Below are 15,419 nucleotides of genomic sequence, written 5' to 3'. Positions count from 1 at the left end.
ATATACTATTAAATGATAATTAGTGCAACTATATACTTATAACAAACAATTGCCTAATTTGTGGGTATACAGAGAGCTTATCTAAAGCTGTAGGCTAATTTTTAGTGAATTTACAACAAAAATAGTCTGACTTTTAAGTGCTTAACAATTATATTCATTTTCTGTCAATAATAAAATAAAACTGAAAAAATGCCTCCAACCTCCACTCTTCATAATTTAAAAATCCAACTAATGAACAGCTCTGACTACTGACATAATTTTAAAAGAAACACGTTTGAATTAATTTTTATGTAAGTATACAGTCATCCTTGTGCCTAGCACATAGTAGCCACTCAATAAATACTTGTTGAATGACTATGGTCATTAAAGTCTGTGGTACATTAATATCACATTGACTTAAAAGTGGGAACAATGTAACTCACAGGAAGAGGTTCCAAGATGTGGATTCCTCTCCCTGCCTGAGATCTGAAAGGCAAGGAAAGGTTCCCAGGGATCTGTTAGCAGAGGCCGTGGCCGTGTGAATTTTCCTCAGCAGGGACTAGGCCTCCCCACAACCAGCCTATGTTAGAGATGGATCACCGTGGTCTTGGCTGCTGCGGCCGCTGTCACTCCCAGAGCCAAGAAAACAGAACTTCTCTCCAACCACTCCACGCCTAAGCCAGCTTGGTTTGAAGGCTTCTGGGGGATTTATTAATCAAGGCTTTTATGTGTTTATAGGATCAAAAGAAGTTAAGCCAAGATCTAAGTTTAGATACAATGTGTCTACACAGGAAAGATGAAAACATTACGGGAGAATATTCAGGCATGCAAAGTACCATGAAGCTGCTATTAATACTACTCTTAACATAGTGTGATCAAAGCCAAACAATGTTTATATCAGCCACCGAAATAAGCACAATGGGTCAACAAGAAGTTTACATTTAAGAATTATTAAATAATACTTTAAATGGAAAAAAAAAAACTCTAATAAAAGCAGTCAATGGTAACAGATCCTGAATTTTTCTTTCAAATACTCACACTTACTTTGTCTAGTGTCATGTCTGGTAGTTCATCTGCCAGTTCACTTGGGGAACTATTTGCACTGGAATTTGCAACTGCTGGAATCGTAGGTTCATAGCCATAGAATGCCAGTAAGTCTTCTAGAGGCATGGTTCCTTCCTGTTCAAGCCAGGGCATAAACACAGACTTAGCAGATGTCACAATACTGAACTGCAGGTAAACTCTACTGTCCCCTTAGGTTCATAAAGCACATTATCACTACAGCAGAACAAATCAAAGGCAAGCTTCAGTTTTTCTTTTTCTGCTGTTGTCAGAAAACAGGACCAAACACCTAGACCTATAATTAATGTATAAACAAAAGCCTAACAATTAACACCTTAGTTTTTATTTTCCAGAAGCATTTTACTATTTTAAAAATTCCTCGGCCGGGCGCGGTGGCTCAAGCCTGTAATCCCAGCACTTTGGGAGGCCGAGACGGGCGGATCACGAGGTCAGGAGATCGAGACCATCCTGGCTAATATGGTGAAACACCGTCTCTACTAAAAATACAAAAAAACTAGCCGGGTGAGGTGGTGGGCGCCTGTAGTCCCAGCTACTCGGGAGGCTGAGGCAGGAGAATGGCGTAAACCCGGGAGGCGGAGCTTGCAGTGAGCTGAGATCCAGCCACTGCACTCCAGCCTGGGCGACAAAGCGAGACTCCGTCTCAAAAAAAAAAATAAATAAATAAATAAATAAAAATAAAAATAAAAATTCCTCAAATATTTGCTTTAGTGCTTTTTAGCTTTCAAGTTAACATAAAGATTTGCCCTGAAAACATTTCCAATTAATCAATCAATAACTTGTAATTCACAGCTTCTTTCCATGCATTTAACAGCTGACCGCCTGCTTTATTCTTCATGTTAATTAGAAGACACCTGGTAGAAAAACTTTTGCTGAATGTTTACTAACATCAGCAATATTTATGTTCAAAGCACAATTATCCTTTTATATTCTTACTACATCCCATATTTTTATACCAGTTTTTTTAAAACAACTGTCTGAGGAAGATTATACTATTATCACCATTTTACAGGTGAGAAAACTGAGGCTTAATTCCGGGTTTGAATCCCAGTTCCCCAGTTATCTTACTGGCTTCTTTAATAAAATTACATGCCCCGGCTACAGTGCTGCCTATGTTATGAATACCTATGCCATGCCTCATAGTGACACCAAGTCACTGTTTCCCTCTCAGGAATCCATGTGAAAATAAGTGTTACGATATACTATATAACATTCAGTGCATGCAGACTGCATATACAGCCAGGCTGCACATACAACTGTGTTAGGAATGATATGCTACACCATATAGCCTAGGTGTATAGTAGGCTACATTAACTACTTTTGTCTAAGCATACTCTATGATGTTCACACAGCAATGAAACTGCCTAATGATGCCTTTCTCAGAATGTATTCCCTCGTTCAACGACACATGACTATGTTTTAACTACTAAACTGTATAGAACTATTTATTATTCAAGGCCGGTCACAGTGGCTCACACCTGTAGTCCTAGCACTTTGGAAGGCCAAGGCAGGCAGATCACTTGAGGTCAGGAGTTCGAGACCAGCCTGGCCAACATGGTGAAACCCCATCTCTAGTAAAAATACAAAAAAGAAAAAAAAGGAACTATTTATCATTCAAATAAATAACTTCAAAACAATATACTCATGAACTAGTTAATCTGTTAAATATTTTTAAGATTTCTGTATCCATCAATTAAAAGATTTTTAAAATTTGCTTATGGTTTAGTTTTCCCTTTAAAAAAAAATAATCCATAAAGCAAACAGCATGAAAACGCTAAAGTAGAGTATGCAAAACATGCCCACAGTTGATCACAAAGTGACCTGAGAAGAGCCAGTGACGATTCCTTACAGGGCCAGCTGGCTGCCCACAGGGCCCACAGGGGATGCACCTTTGCAGGTATGGAACTTACATAATCCATTGTGTATAACTAAAACAGATTCATGCTAAATGAACTTACACAATCAGGTATATGCTAGAACACTAATTTATAAATTTGCAGTAGTAGACATACACCTTTCTAATGACCATAAATGATCATGAAAATCTTTTTTAGCTTGGGATTTAAATCGACCAAAACTCCTTTGGGAGCATGGAGTCAGCATAAATTGAGTTGGATTGTCAGAACAGGGTGAAGTTCACTTACACCACAGGGAAACTTCCATGAATTATTTTTCTTCCAAACCAAAGAATCCCTTGAAGGTAACAAGACTCAGATTTAGAGTCTCTCTACAGTCCTATCTTGCTCCTTGCAGAGTCCACGTAGCCCATTCCCTTTGGCTCATATTGGTTCTAATTTAAGAGGTGCCTGGGTTGCAGCCTTTGCCAAGCACCTGTCAGTAGTATTTCTCCAGAACCTCACAGTTTCAGTCTTTCTTCCTGAAATGGGGAGTGGCAATTTTCACCTCTCATGCACTGATGGTCCACCTTCCCATCATTTACTCAGTTCTAAGTACTTGGCTGAGGGCTACTAGCTACTGGCTACTGGACATAAAAATTAAATTTACTGAAGAATCCCTGCTCACAAGGAATTCAGTCTTAGTGGGGGAAACTGATGAGTTAGCCATTATAACACAATGTGATGACTTCAATATTCAATTATGAGTATAGAGAAGGGCAGATCTACATCCCAAGAATACTCGTATGGAGTATGGAGGTATGCACAGAGGGTGAAGACTGAGCTAAGTCTTGTAAGATGACAAGGCTTCTGACAACACACAAATATAGGGCTGCCAAGTTTGATGAGTGTAACAAACAGAGCACTGAGATACAGAGTGACACTCGGGGCCCGCTTTCAGAGGGTAGCAGGGACAGACAGTCAGCAATCTTCAGCAGACGCCTGAAGTCTGAGAAGGCCAGTCCCGTGAAGAGTATTCCAGGCACAAAAAATGACACGTGAGGCCTGAAGGGCTGAAGGTGGTTTCCTACTAAGCCAAGTGGCCAAAGTTTGGTAAGTAGAATGAAGAATGGTTCAAGAGAATGGAAAGAGAGGCAGGGAGAGATCACAAAGGGCCTCAGGGCCAAGGAAAGGAACCTGGACTTCATTCCCAGGGCAATGAGGAGCCATCGGAGACTCATAAAAAGGGAGTACCATGGCATTATTTCTTCTTAAAATACTGAACACCTGCATGAAGAAAAGTTGAGAAGGGTGGAGAGATACAGGAGAAGCAGGGAAACCACTTAAAAAGCCTCGTGCTAGGTGAGGGTAGTGATACACAAGAGGAGAGAAGTGAAGAGAAGAGACATATTCTGAGGTAGAACCAAATGGGTCACTGGACGTGGGAGGGAAAGGGAAGGAGGACTCCCCAGTTTTCTATTTGATCAATTGCCTAGATGGTGGTAACTTCTGCCAAGATAGAGAATACTAAAGGAATAAAAGGTTTTTGAAGGAAACAAAACAAAACAAAACAAAAACAAGAGTTCTGCAAAGGACATGGTTAAGTTTAAGAGGACTATGAAACATCCAAGTAGAAAAGTCAGGTTGGCCAGGAGCCTGGAGCTCAGAGAACCAGGCTGGGCTAAAGATATAAATCTGGCATTCATTAGCATCTAGATGATATTTAAAACCACAGAAGTTGATGAGCTCACCCACGGAGAGGGTAGAGAGAAAAGAGGAGGGGATCTATGCTTATCAGAAGAACTTTCAAATATGTTACACTATGGGCAATGGGTATGTCTGAAAATTCTTAAACATGATTCGTATTTTGGAAATAATGTTCTAAGGGAAGTAGAATGAGAGCCTGAACTAAGAAGGGGGATTATTTGAGTGAAATTTAGGGAAAGATCCATTTCTTGAGTTACTTGATAGAAAGAATGAAAGCAACATAGGAGTTCAAATGGATTGCCAGATTTCTGGCCTGGGAAGTTAGGTAACTATAGCACCACTGAGACAGAAACACAAGATAAATTTAAGGATGGGACAGTAATGATCAGTTTAAGGTGAAAGCTAAAGCAGTGGTTTGAGTGAGATCACCCAGAAAAGGCACACAGAGTGAGAAGACAATAGCCAAAACCCCAGAGAATGTTAATGAAAATGCGGGCAAAGAAAGAAAAGATCATAAAATAAGGAGGGAGAAGTCAGACAATAGAACCAGGAAAAAGTAGGATTCCATAAATTAAGGCAGAAACAAGTATGGATAATCAGGAATGGTCACTTGGGTCAAATTCCAAAAAGAAATTAAGCAAGAAAAAGACAAGAAATCTTAGTATCTGGCAATCAGGAATTATTGGTGACCTGGGCCAGGCGCAGTGGCTGCTGCCTGTAATCCCAGCACTTTGGGAGGCCAAGGTAGGATAGCTTGAGCCCAGGAGTTGGAGACCAGCCTGGGCATAGAAAGACCCCTTCTCCATAAAAAACTTTTTTTTTTTTAATTAGCCAGGGTGGTGGGGTGCACCTGTAATCCCTAGGCTTTGGAAGGCTGAGGTGGGAAAATTGCTTAAGCCCAGGGGGTCAAGGTTGCAGTGAGCTATGATCATATCACTGCACTCTAGCCTGGGTGACAGAGTGAGACCATCTCTACATAAGTAATTATTGGTGGCCTTATGGCACGGTGGAAGAAGCCAAGCTAAGGACTGAACGGGAGGGGAAGAAAGTACATATGTGACTTGAGATTTGGCTACAAAAGGGGAGTGACTGAGGGCAACACAAGATCAAAAGAGAATTTCTTCCAAATGTGGGATCTACATGAGTAGGATTCTTATGTGGAAATTAAAAAAAAAGGGTAAAAGAATAAAATGAGGGCAGGAGGGATAGAATCTAGAGGTTAGCCTGGGATATCACAGATACTTCACAGGACAGGAGGGAAAGAATAATATGAAAGTTTGTATATGTGAGGGAGACAGGAGGTTCCCAGCACTCACTCAAGAAAACCCCCACTTTTCTATAAAGACACAGGCATGACCATCTGTTGAGGGAGAAGGTGACCATCTTCATAGAAACCTCATTAATAAGTTCAAGTGATGACAGTGGTGGCCAGAGGGTTGATGCTAAAACACAAATCATTTGTACCAAAACTTTTAAAGCAAAACTGGAAAAGGTGACTCTAGTCTCTGAAGCACTTCACAAATGAGCTTTCTATGAGAGCCTATTAATAAAGCACTTAAGTCCTTTAAAACATAAAAACAATTTTTTCAAAATTGAATTAGTAAGTCTCAAAGTCTGTAAGGATCTGTGGTAGCTAAATCAGCTTAGAAGTGTGATCCAACACCTTATCCCAGGTATAAGGATTTTTCTCTTCCTTTTCTTGGGTATTTTGTTGAACCTATTTACATTTTAAAGAACACAGTAGAATGTAGTCACACTTATAAATGAACTGTTCTATAAGTCAAAGGATTTATATCAGGAAGAGTACCATATTTAGGGCAGAAGACCCACTAATTGCTAACCATTATATTGGACAAATCACCTAATCCCTCTCACCTCCATTTCCTCACATACCATCATTTCCTTGATCCTATGATGCACTCCCTCACGTATCAGAATCAGGATGTAGCCTGATACTAAAGTGCAAACTTCATATACAAGTGTTCCTCCCCCTACCCCTACACTGTTTAGAAATTAACAGTAGGCTGGGCGCGGTGGCTCACGCCTGTAATCCCAGCACTTTGGGAGGCCAAGGTGGGCAGATCACAAGGTCAGCAGATCGAGACCATCCTGGCTAACATGGTGAAACCCTGTCTCTACTAAAAACAAAACAAAAAAAATTAGCTAGCTGTGGTGGTGGGCACCTATAGTCCCAGCTACTTGGGAGACTGAGGCAGGAGAATGGCGTGAACCCAGGAGGCGGAGCTTGCAGTGAGCCAAGATTGTGCCACTGCACTCCAGCCTGGGCAACAGAGCAAGACTCCGTCTCAAAAAAAGAAAAAAAAAAAAAGGAAAGAAATCAACACTACGTCCTACAATCAACAAGGTCTCTGAGCCTAGAAAAATAATGCCAACATTCATCTGACACAACTGATGGCATTGCTGGATGGACCAAATGAGACTGACTGAGATGCATTTCATGTTAATAACTAACGCCTGTCTGTTACCTTAAGGCACAGGCTGCTAAACAATACACATATAATTTGCTTAAATGTCTTGTGATCTTTTTTTTCCCAGACAGGGTCTCAGTCTGTCACATACTCTGGAATACAGTGGCACAATCATAGCTCACTGCAACCTTGAACTCCTGGGATGATCAAGTGATCCTCCCACCTCAGCCTCCCAAGAAGCTGGGGCTACAGGTATGCACCACCATGCCCAGCTAATTTTTAAATTTTTTGGTAGAAATGGGGTCTCACTATGTGGCCCAGGCTAGTCTCAAGACTCCTGGGCTCAAGCGATCGTTCCACTTTAGCCTCCCAAAGTGCTGAGATTACATGTGTGAGCCACCGCCCCCAGCCTAAATGCTTTTTCTTTTTTTCTTTTAACAAAAAAGAAAAAACCTATACTAAATTCTAAGTGGTAGAAAAAATTATTTTTTACTTTCTCATTTGTGCTTTTCTGAATTTTTGAATTTTTCTCACAGTGAACACCAAGGGGATAATTATATATTAATAAAAGCAGAAATAAGTACTCTTTAAAGAGTTCTACCAGCCAGGTGCAGTGGCTCACGCTATAATCCCAGTACTTTGGGAGGCCAAGGCGGGTGGATTGTCTGAGGTCAGGAGTTCAAGACCAGCCTGGTCAACATGGCAAAACCCCATCTCTACCAAAAATACAAAAAGTAGCCAGGTGTGATGGTGGATGCCTGTAATCCCAACTACTCGGGAGGCCGAGGCAGGAGAATCACTTGAACCCAGGTGGCACAGGCTGTAGTGAGCCAAGACTGTGCCACTGCGCTCCAGCCTGCGCAATGGAGCAAGTTGGCTTCTCAAAAAAAAAAAAGTTCTACCTATAAATCTAGGACTATTGAAAGCTCTCAGAAGGCAGTAATATGAATACATTAAAATATATAAAGATATTACATAAATCCTATTTTAGTATGTTTAATAACTAAAATCTAGCCACATATTCTATACTCAAAGAGCTACTAAAAGAAAATTACTTTTGTACTTACCTTATTTTCCATAACACATGATGTAATAAAAATTTGTGAACACTAAAATATGGGCCATATTACAGTCAACACACAACTGAGTTTATTTACTATGAACATAAAAACTTATAATTCTTGCAAATAAACATTAACATCAATCCCCTAAGACTATTAATACGCACCAATACCTAAATCACTATTCCACTAATCTTTCCACTAATAAAAGATTAATACACTATTTCAAGTTATATAGAAATAATTAAAACATAATTTGAAATTCCTTCTAAAAACTTGATCCTTACTCTTTATATTTGTGTCTCTACTGTTTTTTTAATTCATTTTCATGTTTCTTTAAACATCAAAAAAAATAATAGAGACCACATGTATACAGTTGCACTTTACTACAGATAAAAACCACAGATCAGAGCAAGTGGGAGGGCAGTTAAGTCACTCTTCTGTTTCCCTGTGTATTAACGTGAAGAAGGAAATAAAATAATACTCCACTCCTGCCTCACAAAGCTACTAAGCGGAGGAGATGATATATATATAAGAATGTGCTTGCCCTTTTTAAGAAAAAGAGGTGTAGGATAACTCAGGGGATAAGTATCATTTCTGAAATCTTTTGTTATTCTGGCTGATTAGAAATTTTCAAATATGGTTAAGTAAGCATAAATCCTACACGTTTTCAAGGTAACCCCTATAGGGACCTCTCTATATACAGTCCTGGTATAAATGCATGTTAAAAATACAGTTCATTTGAATTTATATTGACTTGGGGCTTAAAAAATTATAAATTACACTCACTCTTGCCAATCTTTTAAAAGATGACTTTTAAAGGAGCAGGGGATGGGATATTACCAATTTATATTTGAAAATACAGTAAACCTTTTTCAATTTTCTTAAAATATTCCACTAGATTATGAGTTATTTGAAGGAAAAGACTTCTCTCTGTATCTACTATAGTACTTAGCCAAATTCAAGTTTGACCCTTAGCAGAACAGTATGATATAATGGGAAGAGGGCTAGACTAGGATTCAGAACTAATCTTAGGGCCTATAGTTTTCCATATCTCAATTTTCTCATCTGTAAAATGCCTATGTGCACCTACTTCACTGTACTGATATAAGCTTAAAAATTAGGTTAAGAGATACAAAATAATTTTGAAAAATTAAATGAAAACACTTATTAGGCTATCCCCCAAAATAAAAGTGAAAACAAAAAAAAGGATTATGATCCTATTTTTATTTCAGGTAGATTATTTTAAAAATTACAACAGAATTTCAAACTCTTTATAAATGTGTATTAAAGTAAATCTTATACCTTTTCTAAGTCTTCAATTTCAGAACTGAAGTTTTTACCCTCATCCATCATTTCCTCTTCTTCAAGAGTTCTTTCATCATCATAGTCATGGACCAACATCTCAGCAGTGGGGTCAAAATCATGATCTTCAGAAGACAAAGACCCAACTGGAATAAAACAAACTGAATCACTTTACACATTTACAAGGCTATTAACAAAATAAAATAAAAATTTGTGTTCTTCTGCCAGTTCCTTTTAATGTTTACATGAGGGTTTTACTAAATGAATTTACTATATACTTTATAGGTTATAAATTAAGACCCTATGATTCTGAAAATATGTCTAAACCAGCAAAATAACAAGGCAAAGTTATTCACAAACACTTTTATAAGGGGTCTAGTCCACAAGAAAACATCTTATAACAACAAAGTGATTTAAGCAGCATGGTCTTAAAGAAACATTCTAATAGAAAAAGGAGTCAAACTTGCTTATCAGTTCATTTAATACAGCTGTCTAAACGCAAAGCAAAATGTCAGAAGAATTAAATTTCCAGAACGGAAGATTTCACAAGAATCTACTATACACTAAGACTCACACTTCAGGATAATATAAATTTTACTCAAATTCTAACCCTCAAATAAACACAAAAACACAACAAAAATCTGTTTTATAAAACAAATACAAGTTTCTGTGAAGCAGCTATATAGCCATTCAGCTTTTAAAAGCATTGTATCACTTTATATGTCTCTAACAGTACTTCAAGTTCCCTAGCATTAATCAGACAAGCATTAAACTGTAAGACTTTGCTTTACTTTGGATTATTAACAAAGTTCTTAGGATTATGTGTAGGGAATACAGAAAATCACATCTGAAGGTTTTGGAAGATGTATCCATTGCAAGTTGTTTTGGATAATTCATACTTGTTTATAAAACTGTAATATCTTTTAATAGCAAATATGAAATCTACAGGAAACTCCAAAAACCAAGAGAAGAAATGACTAAAATCCACAATCCCAAAGAAATGAAATCAAATTTATAAGAAAACAGGACTTTCTCCACTTGTTTTACTCTAGTATCCAATTCAATTAGGCCAGTAACCCTCAGAGAAAGGAAGGAAAGTATCAGAAACTGAGGTTGGGGGAAAGAAGAAGTGGATGGAAGCATACTCAACATAAAAAGTTTAATCTGTTCTCAGTCAAGCTACTGAATATTTTAAAATTTCAAACATTTCAGGACAGTGTGAGATCATTACCAAAACACGGAACTAGGCCAAAGATTGTTCACTACGGAAAAACCACACACATAATTCATTATTTTTGATTCTGGGTTCAGAGAACTCTAATTAGTTTTAAAAATACGATTTCTACAGGACTTAATTTTTTGGCAGGTTTACATTATGTTATCTTCCTTAACGTTGAAAAATATCTGCTCATTTAAAAACCTGTTGATTTACATGTGGTTTAATTTAAAAAGAAATACGGGCCGGGGCGGTGGCTCATGCATGTAATCCCAGCACTTTGGGAAGCCAAGGTGGGGGGATCACCTGAGGTTAGGAGTTCCAGACCAGCCTGGCCAACACAGCAAAACCCTGTCTCTACTAAAAATACAAAAAAATTAGCTCGGCATGGTGGTGGGCACCTGTAATACCAGCTACTTGGGAGGCTGAGGCAGGAGAATCGCTTGAACCTGGGAGGTCGAGGCTGTAGTGAGCCAAGATCACACCATTGCACTCCAGCCTGAGCAACGGAGCAAGAACTCCATCTCAAAACACAAAAAACAAACAAAAAGACATACGAATATTAATTAATTAGCTCACATCCACCATTACAAATTTTCTTTTTTTGAGGAATTCCTGGCAAGTTCCATGGTATGCCAAAGAGGCAGAAATGAAATAGATGCTGACTTTTCCACCTCTTTGGTAGCAGAGCTCCTCTGGGCTCTTCTGTTACTCCTGTATCACTTGGCACAACAGGCTTCCCCTTTAACATGGAAGGTATTCAATAAGGGCCAAAAATCGAAGGACCTGAGGGTCTACTCCCAGCTTTGTCCTTGGCTTTTTGGGACCTGAAGCAAGTCATTTAAACTTTCTAGGTCTAGCTCCTGTCTTCCATTTGCAAAATACATGGGGATGACTGAAAGGACCTTAAAAATCCCTTCCAACTCTAAAATTCTCTTTTTAAAAAACTGGTTAATTGGCCGGGCGTGGTGGCTCAAGCCTGTAATCCCAGCACTTTGAGAGGCCGAGACGGGCGGATTACGAGGTCAGGAGATCAAGACTATCCTGGCTAACACGGTGAAACCCCGTCTCTACTAAAAAATACAAAAAAAAAAACTAGCCAGGCGAGGTGGGGGGCGCCTGAAGCCCCAGCTACTCGGGAGGCTGAGGCAGGAGAATGGCATGAACCTGGGAGGCGGAGCTTGCAGTGAGCTGAGATCCGGCCACTGCACTCCAGCCTGGGCGACAGAGCGAGACTCCGTCTCAAAAAAAAAAAAACTGGTTAATTAATCTCAGTACTTTGGGAGGCTGAGGCGGGCGGATCACTTGAGGTCAGGAGTTCAAGATCAGCCTGGCCAGCATGGTGAAACCCCATCTCTACTAAAAATACAGAAAAATTAGCCGGGTGTGGTGGCACATCCCTGTAGTACCAGCTACCTGGGAGGCTGAGGCAGTAGAATGGCTTGAACCTAGAAGGCGGAGGTTACAGTGAGATTGCACCACTGCACTCCAGCCTGGCTGATGTCTCAGAAAAAAAAAAAAAAAAAAACCAACAACAAAAAAACAGGCTAGTTGATTAAAAACAGGTTACACTGTCTTTTGGCTTTTTACTTAGATTGATACTTCTTAAAAGAAGTCAGTGATGCCAAACGGAAAAAATCCATTAATCCAGCTGCTTGACATCGTGTATATATTTTCCTAAAATCAGTTATAACAAAAAAGTTCATCTCAAAATTAACAAAAATTTTTAGAATAAATTTTAAAGATGTAGCCTAAATGACAGTCAAGTGAGGCTCTGAAGGTCGAGTAGATACAAAAAGTAATACTGTAAGGAAACAGACTGTTCACTCTACGGAAACAAGTTGTAATGGAAGATTTAGGAGCTCATCTGTGCTCCACCACTAACTAAAGTTATTTAAAAGTCTCCTCAAGTGTAAAATAATGGAGTTGGACCAGTCCAGAGGTGCTTTTGCTGTAGACTATGAGAGGGAGAGCGAGGAGGTAAACAGAAAGGGGATGAGAAACTGAAACAAAGATATCCTTACATGATTAGCACATGAGGAAAGGTCCTTATTATGGACCTGCTTCAGGAATTCTACAAACCCCAGATTGTGTGTAATTATGCATATGTGCAGAGTTCTGGGACACATCCCTTGCTTTCACTAGATCCTCACAGGGGTTTCTGACCTCAAGAAAGTTAAGAAACACCGTACTAGATGATCTAAGATTGTCTCAGCTCAGAAGTCGAAATCATCATTTTTCTGTGACGAACTTGGAAGTTCTTTTTTTATTTTAAGGTAGCTTTACCTCTCAACTTCCAATTTTAACACAATTCATAGACATTTAATTATGAAAAAGAAACAAAGTAAGAGGAGATGAGGAGTTACGGTTAGTAAAGTAGTCCCAGAGTTCTGACAAATTAAGTCTCTCGAAAAAGCCGACATTAAAATCTAAATTGCTAAAGTTGGTGTCAAGTTAATTTGGGATTAACTGTTTCAGGCTCGGAGAAAAAATAAGATATGTAATAATTAAAGCCATATTACTTAAAAGAACGCTTGTCGTAGCAGCTTTGTAACAGTTACCTTTCCAACATGCAAGAGAAAACAACAAAGAACAGTGTAACTGTTCCTTCCCCAAACTTAACTACTAAATGCACATTGAAACTCTTAAAAATCAATGAACAAAAACCTTCAAGATACATTTCTGTGGGGAATCATTTAGCAACAGATCTTTGAGCCCACATTACCCACTAGGAACCACTGAAGAGGTAAGAAAATAGGACAAACCTGGGCTCGAACTTCCAAAAGAAGCCTAGGAGAGAGAGAAGAAAACGTGAGATTAGATCCCGCAGCCGGGGAAAGAGGCAGCGCCGGCAAAAGGGCGCAGAGGAGGCGGAGTCGAGCGCTCCACCGCAGCTGCCAAAAGTGCAAGACGTAGCTTCGCTCCAATCTTTCCCGGCCCCTTTCGGGCCCCCTCTTGGCTGCCTCGCCTTCCTCCCCGAGTCCCCAGTGTACAAACTCACAGACCCGGGACTAAGCCCGGAGTCTGAGAGGCAACTCCAAGTCGCTTCTTGGAGCTCAGCAAGTTAAAAAGCGGAGAAGCAAAACCCAGAGCAGTCGGCTCGCACCATCAGTCCCCCATCCCTGGCATCTCCGGAGTCCCCCAAATCCCGCCCGGCTCTCCGAAGCCCCAAACAACTCGAAACGTAACACCCTTTTCTGGAAGGAACTCGCGTTCTGAGCACCCAGTCTGCCCCTGGGGCTCGGGAGCCCCAACTCCGAGGCCGATCTCTTCCCCTGGAGCACAGGCCAGCTCGAATCGGACACTCGCCCCCAAACCAAAGCGCGAGCCCCCCATCCTCTCTCCCGAGTCCAGAGATGCAGCTCCTCTCAGTTTCAGGGATGCTGGCTCCTTCCAGAGTGTTCAGTCCCTCCCTGGACCGCCAGCGCGCCTCCAGCCCCGGCGAGCTCCAGCCTAGGGGCTCCTGCCACAACGCCCCCTCCCCCCAGCTCACCAGTCCCGGGGGACATGGCCGGGGCAGCTTCGCTTGCCCAGCCTTCTTTCCTCCAGCCCAGAGTAAACTGGGGCTATCAAGCCTCTCTCCTGGAGAGGGCGTTGAGGGTCTCGGTCTGCCCTTTAACCCCAGGGGCGCCCGCACCTCCCGGGCTACGGGGCGGGGAGTCCCGCTCTTCAGCGAAGCCCGGTGGCCGCGCATCCCGCTCTTCTCCGCGCCCCCAGCAAAGTAAAGCGTGCGGCTCCTTCGCGCCGCAGCCCGGGCCCGGTGGGCCGGGGGCACAGCGCACGACTCCCGCAGGGCAGTGGCGCAGCCCGCTCCCCTCTTTGCGATCCGGCCGCGGAGGGGGGGCTCGGCCGGTTTACACCCACCCGGGCCCCGGGAAGAGGCGCGGAGGCGCCGGCGGCCCGCGTCAGCGGCCGGGGGCACGGCACTGCCCCGTCCCTGGGGCAGGGCTCGCTGCCGCCGGCCGCCACCTCCGTCCGGCTCCGTCGCCCGGCCCGACCGGGGCCGGAGCCGCCGCGGCCTAGTCCCGGAGGGAGACCGCTCCCGCGCCCGCTCCCGCCCCCCGGCCGGCCCCGCCGCGGCCAGTCGCCGCCCCGCGACCCCCGCGTTGCCACGCCGCCCTTCATGGGGCTGCGGAAAGAGCCCCGGATCCCCCAGGCTGGCTCGGGGGCCGCGGGGAGCCGCCGGGCGCCCGTTCCAGCCCGGCTGCTCCTGCCCGGTTTCCCTGCTCACCTCCGCCATATTGGTACCTTTAGGGCGAACGAGCAGCGCCGAGCCCAGTCCCCGGATGGGGCGCCTGAGCCAATCGCAGCCGCCGCCGCCGCCGCCGCCGCCGCGGTCCGCCCGGCACCCGCCCGGCGGCGGAGGCGGCACGGCCCCTTATAGGGCAGGGCGGCCCGCGACGCCCCCGGCCCGCTCGCACGCCCACACTGCCTGGCGCCCCTCGCCACCCGCGTGCCCGCCGCAGCCGGCCAGACGCGCACCCGCGCTTACGGTCCTTCTCCCGGCTGGAGTAAAGTTCCTGCGGAATTGGAGGCAAGTGGGGGACGGACGGACGCACGGGCGCGGGACAGACCCACGTCCAGCCAGTGGAGGCCCAAGAGCCGGCGGGCGCGTTTGGGGACCGACCCACAGACACCGCGGCGCGGGAGGGCGTGCGGGCAGGAAATTTGGACTGGCAGGAGATGTGCAGGGGAACTCGACAGACTCAACTTCCCTAAGAGGAGGAGGTGATCGATGGAATAGACGTGGGAGGAAGTCTGGGAAATGGGAGAAGAGGCTGGTGGATGGCAGAGTCAGTCCACAATG

The 15,419-nt window shown here is 43.0% G+C and overlaps 2 protein-coding genes across 3 annotated transcripts in view; one reads left to right on the top strand and one right to left on the bottom strand.

Moving 5' to 3' along the window:
* Positions 1 to 1,002, top strand: part of SETD9 (SET domain containing 9) — a 29,468-nt gene extending 28,466 nt beyond the window's left edge. The window contains exon 6 of the mRNA XM_050794672.1: positions 718 to 1,002. Coding sequence (XP_050650629.1) covers positions 718 to 733 — 16 coding nt within the window. The 3' untranslated portion in view covers positions 734 to 1,002. The remainder of the gene's footprint in view (positions 1 to 717) is intronic.
* MIER3 (MIER family member 3) overlaps positions 1 to 14,906 on the bottom strand; it is a 33,201-nt gene extending 18,295 nt beyond the window's left edge. For both annotated transcript variants that reach the window (XM_050794659.1, XM_050794660.1), the window contains exons 1-4: positions 14,844 to 14,906; positions 13,378 to 13,402; positions 9,397 to 9,542; positions 1,024 to 1,158 (exon numbers count right to left, since the gene is read on the bottom strand). In XM_050794659.1, the coding sequence (XP_050650616.1) occupies positions 1,024 to 1,158; positions 9,397 to 9,542; positions 13,378 to 13,402; positions 14,844 to 14,852 (315 nt within the window). In that variant the 5' untranslated portion in view covers positions 14,853 to 14,906. The remainder of the gene's footprint in view (positions 1 to 1,023; positions 1,159 to 9,396; positions 9,543 to 13,377; positions 13,403 to 14,843) is intronic.
* Positions 14,907 to 15,419: the final 513 nt, after the last annotated feature.

The sequence above is a fragment of the Macaca thibetana genome, chromosome 6 (genome assembly GCF_024542745.1).
Source record: "Macaca thibetana thibetana isolate TM-01 chromosome 6, ASM2454274v1, whole genome shotgun sequence".
NCBI lineage: Eukaryota > Metazoa > Chordata > Mammalia > Primates > Cercopithecidae > Macaca > Macaca thibetana.
The sequence above is the reverse complement of the archived record's forward strand: the minus strand, read 5'-3'. Positions and strand labels throughout refer to the sequence as shown.